This window comes from Citrus sinensis, chromosome 9 (genome assembly GCF_022201045.2).
Source record: "Citrus sinensis cultivar Valencia sweet orange chromosome 9, DVS_A1.0, whole genome shotgun sequence".
Lineage (NCBI taxonomy): Eukaryota > Viridiplantae > Streptophyta > Magnoliopsida > Sapindales > Rutaceae > Citrus > Citrus sinensis.
In genome coordinates, this window is record NC_068564.1 from 24,383,808 (window position 1) to 24,394,491 (window position 10,684).

The window sequence follows — 10,684 nt, forward strand, 5'->3', positions numbered from 1 at the left end:
CAAAAAATATTTTGACTACCGTTGATCATCAGCATTTGTTTTAACCTATATCATTCACAGTTGTAGATGTTCGTCCCTCAATATATGGTTTGATGTTGCGACAGATCCTGCCAATAAAGGTCGCTTAGGTTGGGGAACACGAATTAGGATTGTTGAAGGAATTGCTCAAGGGCTTCTTTATCTTCACCAATATTTTAGATGAAGAGTTAATCAGAGATCTCAAGTCAAGTAATATTCTCTTAGATAGAGAAATGAATCTCAAAATATCGATGTTGGGTTGGCAAGAAAGTTTGGTGGTGATGAGTTGCAGTCAAATACAAAATGGATAGTTGGAACATAGTAATTATATTTGAATTGCAAGGATCATTTAAATCCTCATTCAAATATTTACTTTCAAGATGGTTTAAGTAATTGACAATACAATGAATTTCAATGGATATATGTCACCTGAGTACGCTCTGCATGGCGTCTTCTCTATCAAATCTGATGTGTTTAGCTTCGGAGTACTACTTTTGGAAACACTTAGTAGCAAGAAGAATGCTCACTTCTATAATACTAATTCACTAACGCTTCTAGGCTATGTAAGTGACAAGATTTCTTACTTCTTTTTTTTGCATGCTTTGAATATTTTAAGATTAATCTAGTGGTAATCCTAGAGGAACAAAGTTTAATTATTAACAGGAAAAGTAAAGAGTTTCATACATCAATAGAATCAACTTGGGAGCTAGCTTATTCAGTCAGAGTTTGAATGTTTTGTTCTACTTCAAGTATGGAATTTGTGGAATGATGGTAGTTTATGGGACTTGATGGATCCCATGTTGCAAACTGAAGCTTCATATCCGATACTGAAGAGATACAGTAACGTTGATCTTTTTTGTTTTCGAGAGAATGCGACAGATAGACCAACCATGTTGGAAATTGTCTCAATGCTTTCAAATGAGATTGTTAATTTACCTTATCCTCAACAGTCGGCTTTTTTATATGTGAGAATTACGAAAAATTCAGTTCTTCCCGCAAAATATACAGGCTGAAGATTCTTCAATGAATTGCTTAACACTTTCAGTGATAGATGCTCGATAGCTATATGATCCCGCTTTAGGTGCTTTAGTTAGAAAGAAATCAAATGTTCGACATTTGCTCAGAATCTCCTCTTTTCACTACAAAAAAATAGGCGACGGGAAATAACCGTCATAAAAGGTGGTGCATGACAGACAGTTCATCCATCATTTATGTCTGTCATTTATTTATGACAAAATATTTTCCGTCATGAATTCTTGATGGTATTTTACAGTCATATATCCGTCACACAATATTTTAATGCTAAAAAATAATTAAATTAAATTTGAATTTATTTAAATTTTTGCTCTATTTTTATAAATTTTTGGTGGAAAATTAAATTCTCATTTGTAAATTTATTATTCAATTTTGGTGGAAATTTTTTTATGACAGACTTTATGATGTGTATTTCCTGTCATAAAGTTAATTTTTTTAAAAATATATATATTGTGATTATAATTTATTTGTGAATTCATGTTTACAAATTTAATTAATTAATAAAAATGAATATTGTCAAAAAATAAAAAATAATATTAATTAACATCCATTCAATCCAACAAATTAATTTCAAAATAAATACATCTAGTATCAATGTCATTACCACCAATACATAATAAAACATCCCAAATTAAAAAAAAAAAAGAATGCCAAAATATAAAACAATAGTTAAATTCTAATTAAATTCCAAGAAAAGTAATTCAAATTCCGGCCACGAGTCAAGTTCCCCAACAAAACTTCCAAAGATTAATGGAAGTATTCCAACAGTAAGACTTCCAGAAGCAATACTCTCTTCTAGCGGCAATACATTGAATAATCTAAAAACTTATTACATTGTTTAGAACTACAACACTAAAACATAAAAGCCAAATAACTAAATTAAACTCATAAAAAGCCTACAATTTACAGGAGAAACTGAAAGTATCAATCAATTTTGAGGCAACCAATTTGACAATTTAATATTAAACTCATAAAAAGCCAAATAACTAGTGAGTGTGACGCTTGGGGGGGAAAAAAGAAAATAGAGTACTTCAATTGAGGTATTGAGAGATGAGCTTCAACCAATTTTAGTCTTAATTAGCAAAAAAGTATAGTTCTTGTGGACATTGAGCAAAAATATTGTTAATTTGACAATTTACTCGGTTGGGTTAAGAGTCACTTTCACTGAACATGAACTTTTGAATTCATATACTGGACACTAATCTTGTCCGTATCAACATCATGCATAATAGCATTGATAACATTTTCACTACTGGTGTCAACTTCATCATTTAAGGCATTTTGCAGCTCTTCAGTCTCTATGAAACCACTCTGATTTCGATCAAAGAATGAAAAAGCTTTATGCAGATGTTCATCATTGGCCATCTTTTTAAGGTGAACAGAAACTGCGACAAACTCTCCATAATTCAAACTTCCGTCACCATCAACATCGGCCTGTAAAATTCAAGGTTTCAGTCATTCACTTGAAACAGTTAAAAAAGTCAGATTCGAAAATTTAATGCAACATGCTTCAAATATAGAAATCTGTTTACCCCAACTCATTCATACACTTGCCTCATTTACCAACTACAGATCTTTTCTCCATTTTTCCTTTGTTTAAAGAAAATTGTTAATTGCCAGTGTTTCCCATAAAATTTTTAAGATTCTTGAATATTTCCAGTATAGAATGAGCAATCTGTTAGTCACAACTAGTTTAACAAACCAAAAAGTAAGATAACAAACATATAATGCTTATAGCATCCATGAGGATTTGAAGATCTGCTTCAGGAATATTTTGGCCACCTTTTAGCAACCCAAGCCTTAGCTCCTCAAGGTTTATCTTGCCTCTCTTGTTAGTGTTCATCATCTCAAATGCCTCCTTTAAACCAGCCACTTCCTCCACAGACAAAAACTCAGCCACAACTTGCAGATATAAATGTCCAGTAAGCTTCCATCTCATTTACAGAAAAGCAGCAAATAATGTAGAAGAATCAAAATTATTACCTGTAGAGCTCTTTTTTTAAGCTTGTTCATTACAGAAAATTGTTTAAGCCTTGCTTTCACGGTCTCACCTAGTGAAACATTTGGAGCCTTTTTGGCATTTTGTAACCAAGGATGCTCTGCATGCACGAGGATGAACTGTTACTTGATTAAACTTCAGTGTGTATATAACCCATTGAATTAACATTATTGAACATTACCTAGTACTTCCTCAGCTGTAAGCCTCTGCTTTGGGTCATGATTAAGCAACTTTTTCACAAGGTTCTTTGCATTTTCAAAAACTTTGGGCCAAGGGTCCCTCTTAAAAATATATATGTGTTAAACACCAACAATAATAAAGTGAGATGCTTAAAAGGTACTCAGACTATTCTTCCAACTCTCAAAGCACTCATTGACAACCCTAACAAATGTAAAATGAAAAAGTAATTATAATAATAGAAAGAAAGCCTAACCCCAATAGAACTCAAATGTATAAATAAAGATATTGACCTGCCCAAAAAGGTAGGACACCACAAAGCAAAATATATAGGATAACTCCAGTATTCCAGACATAAACTTCTCGTCCATAATTGCGCTTTAAAACCTCTGGCGCCATGTAATATGGACTTCCAACTATCTCCTTGAATTGCTCCCCCGTAGGAAAGAGAAACCTTCAGGTAAGAACAGTAGAAGATAAAGGAATGAAGGTGAAAAGAATAAATAGCAGGCAGGGACATGCAATTGCTAATTATATAGCACATTACTAGGCCTAAAGAAGACCAACAACCCAAAATCAATTGCCTTTAAGGGAGAACTTTCCTTCTTATTAGCAAATAGAAAATTTTCTGGCTTGAGATCACGATATATGACTCCATGCTTGTGCCACACCTGCAGTGGAAAAATCATATAAGGAAATTGTGAAGATATGTGTATATGGACTTAAATGAAGAAAATGGAAAAGTAGAGAGCTGTTGTGCAAATTGACTTCAGTTGATGGGGTCTATTTGATATCTTCCGCTGACGTGGCATGAATTCGTTATAATCTGTTATAACGAAGCCCAGCACACTGATATAAAACAGAGGCTGACGAATGGTGCCTCATACTGTGCTAATATCGTCTTCATTTGTTCATCATTTTGCATAGAATCTGTTTCATTGTGATCTGTGCATAATCTTCTGTAAATCACCTGTGATTGGGTTAGTTCTTGATCAATAATAATGAGTAAATTTTCCTTCTAAGTTTGCTGGTCTGTGTCTTTTGTTTTGTCTCTGGTTTAGCTTCTTTGTTCTGGTTTTTCTTGATTCGATTGTGTTCTTGGTGTTTCTACTTACCAAGATTCGTGAGTCTTGCTGTGGTTTAGACTTAAAATCTTAACAAGTGGTATCAGAGCCTGGTGAATTTCAGCCATGTCTCTTCCAAGGCATGAAATCGAAAAATTCACCATTGGTGGTGATTTCTCGCTTTGGAAGCTGAAAATGAAAGCTCTCCTTGTGCATCAAGGGCTTGAATCTGCCCTGGACGAAGAAGATCCAGAGGCCTCTACAGGTTCTGGGATTGATGACAAAAGGAGACAAATACAGAATCGAGCTCATAGCACTCTGATTTTGAGTCTTGGTGACTCAATCTTGAGAGAGATCTCTGAAGAGAAGACAGCCTTAGGAATTTGGAACAAGGTTGAAACCCTGTGTATGAAGAAATCCCTGGCTCATAGATTGTTCTTGAAGAAAAGGTTGTACACATTCTCAATGAGAGAAGGGGTTACAATACAAGATCACATTGACACTTTTAACAAGATCATTCTTGATCTTGAAGGGGTGGAAAATGTAAAAATCTGTGATGAAGACAAGGCATTCTTCCTGCTGAGCTCTCTACCAAAGTCTTATGAAGGTTTTGTAGATACAATGCTCTATGGGAGGACCACTTTGACTCTTGAAGATGTCAAAGCATCCCTCAGCTCAAAGGAGATTCAGAAGAACTGTGAGCTTGAAACAAGTAATGGTGAGGGGCTGATGGCAAGAACAGAAAAGAAGAAAGATCAGAAGAACAAAAATCAAGGAAAAGGGCATGGAAAGAACCAAGAAACTGCAGACAAGAAGAAAAAGAAAAGAAAGTGCTTCTACTGCAGAAAGGAGGGGCATTACATAAGGGATTGCTTTGAGAAGAAGAAGAAAGAAAGTCAAGAAAAGTCAGGAGATGCAGCAGTAGCCTCTGATGATGGTTCTGATGGATATCAAAGTGCTGATTTACTTGTGGCCTCAAACAGCAATACAAAAGGTCAGTGGGTCATAGACTCTGGGTGCTCTTTTCATTTATGTCCTGAAAAAACCCTATTTTACAAATATGAAGCTGTTGATGGTGGTAGAGTCTTAATGGGAAACAATAATGTGTGTAATATTGTTGGTATTGGTTCTGTAAAGATCAAGATGTTTGATGGAACTATAAGATCTCTACATGAGGTGAGGCATGCTCCTAGGCTAAAGAGAAATTTAATCTCTTTAGGCATGCTAGACAGCCTAGGGTACTTCTTTAAATCAAGAATTGGTGGTTTAGAGATAAGAAAGGGGACTGAGATAGTAATGAAGGGGGTTAAAGAGAATGGCCTATATGTATTGCAAGGCTCATCAGTGCCTGTTCAAGAGGGAGTTTCTGCTGTTTCTGAGGAAGATAGAACCAAGTTATGGCACCTTAGGCTTGGTCATATGAGTATCAAGGGGCTGCAAGAGCTTAGTAAACAAGGTCTACTTGGTGGGGATAGAATCCAGCAACTGGAGTTTTGTGAAAACTGTATTTTTGGCAAATCACACAGGTCCAAGTTTAACAAAGGAGAGCATATGTCTAAACAAGTTTTGGACTATGCACATACTGACCTTTGGGGGCCTGCTCAGGTCCCTTCCTTGAGTGGTGGCAGATATTTCATGTCACTTATTGATGATTACTCAAGGAAAGTATGGATCTACATACTCAAGACCAAAGATCAAGCTTTGGAAAAATTCAAGGTCTGTAAATCATTGGTAGAAAATCAGTCTGGCTTCAAGCTGAAATGCTTGAGGACTGATAATGGCTTGGAATTTTGTAGCAAAGTATTTGAAGAATATTGCCAAAAACATGGCATAAAGAGGCACAAAACAGTGAGGTTCACCCCCCAGCAGAATGGCTTGGCTGAGAGGATGAACAGGACCTTGGTGGATAAAACCAGATGTATGCTGATAAATTCAAAGCTTCCAAGGAGTTTTTGGGCAGAAGCTGTCAATACAGCAAGTTATTTAGTTAACAGAAGCCCATCTTCTGCAATTGGCTTCAAAACACCAGAAGAATTGTGGAATGGAAAACCAGCAAACTACCAAAATCTCAGAGTTTTTGGGTGCCCTGCTTATCTCCACATCAATCAAGGCAAGCTGGAAGCAAGGGCCTTGAAAGGAGTCTTTGTTGGATATCCTGATGGGGTTAAGGGGTACAAAATCTGGTGTAAGGATCAAGGGAAATGCATAGTCAGCAGGGATGTTGTGTTTCATGAATCTGTATTGCTGAAAGAAAGTACAGAACATGATGCTGGACTGCAAGACAATCCAGCAGCTAACAAACGATCTGGATCTGAAACTTCCAAGGTTAAGGTGGAGCTATTGACTGATAAAAGCAGTGAAAAAGAAGCAGCTTCTGATGATGAGAGGGCCACAGCTGAAAGTGAGGAACATGAGGTATCAGAATTGCCACAAGCTGACTTACAAAACTATCAGTTAGCTAGAGATAGAGTTAGAAGGGAAGTCAGAGCACCAGTGAGGTATGGCTATGCTGACTTAATTGCCTATGCACTATTGTGTGCTGATGAAGTGACAATTGAAGAGCCTGCTAACTTCTCTGAAGCCATGGAAAGTGTGCACTGTGACAAGTGGCTTGAGGCAATGCAAGATGAAATGGAGTCACTTCAAAGAAATCAGACCTGGACACTTATACCAAATCCAGGAAACAAGAGGTTGATCAGCTGTAAGTGGATTTTCAAGAGGAAGGAAGGAATTCCAGATGTTGAACCTCCTAAATATAAAGCAAGGCTAGTGGCTAGGGGTTTTACACAGAGGGAAGGTGTAGATTTCAATGAAATTTTTTCTCCTGTAGTGAAGCACAGTTCAATAAGAATCTTATTAGCCATGGTAGCTTTACTTGACTTGGAGCTGGAGCAGATGGATGTAAAAACAGCTTTCCTTCATGGTAATCTTGAAGAACAAATATTGATGGCACAGCCTGAAGGATTTGAGTGTAAAGGAAAGGAGGATTATGTTTGTTTGCTGCATAAGTCCTTGTATGGACTCAAGCAATCCCCTCGACAGTGGTACAGAAGGTTTGATGATTTTATGGTCTCAAAGGGCTATCACAGAAGCAGATATGACAGCTGTGTTTACTTTGGTGGATCAGATCAAGGTGGAGTTGCTTATTTGCTTCTGTATGTTGACGATATGTTAATTGCAAGCAAATACAAGTCAGAGATAGAGAGGTTAAAGAATCTGTTAAAGGCTGAGTTTGAAATGAAGGATCTTGGCAATGCCAAAAGAATCCTTGGGATGGACATTATCAGAGATAGATCTGCTGGCACTTTATTCTTGAGTCAAGAGAAATATATCAAGAAAGTTCTGGAGAGGTTTGAGATGCAAGACTGTAAACCTGTTCAGACTCCACTTGGTCCACAATTCAAGTTGTCAGCAGCTCCAACATCAGAAGATGAGTCTCAGATGAATGAATTCCCATATGCACAGGCTGTGGGGAGCTTGATGTATGCAATGGTATGCACCAGGTCAGACATAGCTTATGCAGTAAGTGTTGTCAGCAGATATCTCAGTTGTCCAGGCAAGGTTCACTGGAATGCTGTCAAATGGATAATGAGGTATTTAAAGGGTTCTTCTACTTGTGGTTTGCTGTATAGGAAGACTAAGAGTGACAAAATTGAAGTCATGGGGTTTGTAGACTCTGACTTTGCTGGAGATCTTGACAAAAGAAAGTCTACATCAGGATATATGTTTGTGTTAAATAGTTGCCTGATCAGCTGGAAGTCATCTCTTCAGTCTGTTGTTGCTTTATCCTCAACTGAAGCTGAGTTCATTGCAACTACAGAGGCAGTAAAAGAGGCCATGTGGCTGAGGGGCTTGCTTAATGAGCTATGGTTAAGTCAGAAAACTGTTCAGGTTTTTTGTGATAACCAAAGTGCCATACACTTGGTGAAGAATCAAATGTATCATGAAAGAACCAAGCACATTGATGTGAAGCTCCAGTTTATCAGAGATGAAGTTGGAAAGGGTACAGTGGTTGTGTCCAAGATCCATACCAGTGTGAATCCAGCTGATGCTCTAACAAAATCACTTCCCACTACAAAATTTGAGTTCTGTGTGAATCTAATGGGCATCATGCCCAAATCTAACTAAATTCAAGAAGATGAATTGTAGTTGAATGAAGGTTTTTAGGTGCTGTATTATTGAAGGGATCAACTGAATCAACTGCAAGGTGGAGATTGTGAAGATATGTGTATATGGACTTAAATGAAGAAACTGGAAAAGTAGAGAGCTGTTGTGCAGATTGACTTCAGTTGATGGGGTCTATTTGATATCTTCCGCTGACGTGGCATGAATTCGTTATAATCTGTTATAACGAAGCCCAGCACACTGATATAAAACAGAGGCTGACGAATGGTGCCTCATACTGTGCTAATATCGTCTTCATTTGTTCATCATTTTGCATAGAATCTGTTTCATTGTGATCTGTGCATAATCTTCTGTAAATCACATGTGATTGGGTTAGTTCTTGATCAATAATAATGAGTAAATTTTCCTTCTAAGTTTGCTGGTCTGTGTCTTTTGTTTTGTCTCTGGTTTAGCTTCTTTGTTCTGGTTTTTCTTGATTCGATTGTGTTCTTGGTGTTTCTACTTACCAAGATTCGTGAGTCTTGCTGTGGTTTAGACTTAAAATCTTAACAGAAATGCAGGTTAGAAGAATGAGGTCACTAAAAACATGAGCATAACTTCTGAAAATCATAGAATTAACACAAGAAACAGAGTCTACAAGTTGATCAAAAAATAAATATACAAAGAATCGATGAGAGAGAGAATTGTCATAGGTGGCTCAGTACATGGTAAGATGCACAGAGATAAAACATCTAATCCCTAAGAAGTAACCAATTTCAGAATAAACAAACAAATTCTTGGGCATCTGCATAGATCATAAGAAATTTTAAGTCACTAACATCTGAGACTGAATGAAATAAGAATCAATTAAACAGCGCCAAAAAAAAAAAAACACTGGCAAGCTTAGTACCAAATAAAGAAAGCGAGCAAAAAAAAAAAGGAATAAACTAAGTGAAACCTTCCCGATGTCCATTTGATAAGGGAACTTAAATTTAAAATTTTAGACAAATATCATCCATCTCTCTAAATAAAAACACTCGGAAATAGCATACTTGAGGAAAGAATCCAAAAAGTAGAAGCGTATGGGGAGAAAAAGGAAAACATCCCAAATCCAAATAGGTTTTGATTTTAACATTTGTCCAAAGCCTGAGTCACTAACTATAAATTTCATATCTTAACCAATTTAACTACAAACTGATAAAAATAAATTGAATGGCATGCACTGTCAATTCAATTTAAGGCTGTAAACATCAAATTTCGCAGCAATGCCAAACACAAAACGCAGCAGCTCGCTCAGTGTAATGCCCCCTGGTGACGATCGTATCAAACAACTCTCCTCCCTCACATAACTCCATCACAATGTGCACAACACTATCATCTTCATTAGTGTCCTTTAATGACATATTATTCTGATTCTTAGGTAAATGCTTCACCGATGAAGCTCCAGTGAAGGATTCATCAATGGAGTCAGGAGGCTGCAGCCTAGATTTATATGGCAAAGATGAACAAGTTCAGGGTGCAGGCAGCAAAGACGTAGTGCGGGGATGGTGTTCTGCGGGCATCTACAGTAAAACTCCGATGATGGATTGTCGACGGAATTAAGAAGCGGCAGCGAGCTGACTGAGGAGATCGAAATACGCATCTGGAAAGTAAAATAAATTGAACAAAGCTTGAAAATTTGAACAAACACCCAGAAATTTGAACAATTTTTACAAAACAAGAATCATCAAAACCTAACTCTAGCAAAGCTTGAAAATTAAAAACCAATACAAACAAGAACATCGAAATCACACAAGCTAACCTTAAATAGCGCGAACAAATCAAAGCTTGAAATTATGAAAACACAATCGAAATCACGGCATAATGGATTCACATAAACGACAAGAAACAACATGCAAACAAGAAAATTGTTATATTTTTTTTATCACACAAGTGTGAAATTGTAACACCCTAGCCGAATCCCACATCGGCAAAGCACGGAAGAGATGCTGGGTTTATAAGAGGTGATCCACACTTTAATTGGAAAGACACGTTTTGGAGTGTATGGGCGCCCCAAGAACAAATCCGTGCGGGCCTTGTTAAGGCCCAAAACGGACAATATCTTGCCAGGTCTGGGTTGGGTCATGACAGAAATTAAATTATCTTAACGTCCAAATTACACTTTAATACTGTAATTTTTAAACTACAACGACCTAAATATATACGAAATTCAAGTGTTTGTAGAAATAAAATTATCATGTTGGTTTTTGAGTAATTGTTGATTTTGAATAATCAAACCGAACCATAT

General features: G+C 36.8%; 1 protein-coding gene across 7 annotated transcripts; it reads right to left on the bottom strand.

The window, feature by feature from the left end:
• Window positions 1–2,218: 2,218 nt before the first annotated feature.
• LOC102618940 (calcium-dependent protein kinase 32-like) lies at window positions 2,219–10,390 on the bottom strand. Of its 7 annotated transcripts, XR_008051534.1 has the most exons (7): window positions 10,199–10,390; window positions 3,777–3,900; window positions 3,523–3,683; window positions 3,234–3,433; window positions 3,037–3,152; window positions 2,836–2,955; window positions 2,219–2,487 (listed from the first exon to the last, which is right to left on the bottom strand). XR_008051534.1 is itself a non-coding variant. In XM_052433110.1 (4 exons), exons 1-4 carry the CDS (start codon window positions 3,598–3,600, stop codon window positions 2,914–2,916), a joined length of 336 nt encoding a protein of 111 aa, XP_052289070.1. In that variant the 5' UTR covers window positions 3,601–3,922; the 3' UTR covers window positions 2,676–2,913. The 7 variants fall into 7 exon arrangements, 1 of the variants encoding a protein (XP_052289070.1); XR_008051533.1 differs by having other exon boundaries at window positions 3,523–3,900; window positions 10,199–10,387; XR_008051535.1 differs by lacking the exon at window positions 10,199–10,390 and having other exon boundaries at window positions 3,777–3,922.
• Window positions 10,391–10,684: the final 294 nt, after the last annotated feature.

Excerpts from the sequence above, each read along its gene's own strand:
- LOC102618940 (XM_052433110.1), bottom strand. The coding sequence starts at position 3,600 with ATGGACGAGAAGTTTATGTCTGGAATACTGGAGTTATCCTATATATTT. Across the intron at positions 3,334-3,522 it reads TGTCCTACCTTTTTGGGCAG|AGGGACCCTTGGCCCAAAGT; the intron begins GTCAATATCTTT and ends TATATTTTTAAG. Across the intron at positions 2,956-3,036 it reads TTAAAAAAAGAGCTCTACAG|TTGTGGCTGAGTTTTTGTCT; the intron begins GTAATAATTTTG and ends TATATCTGCAAG.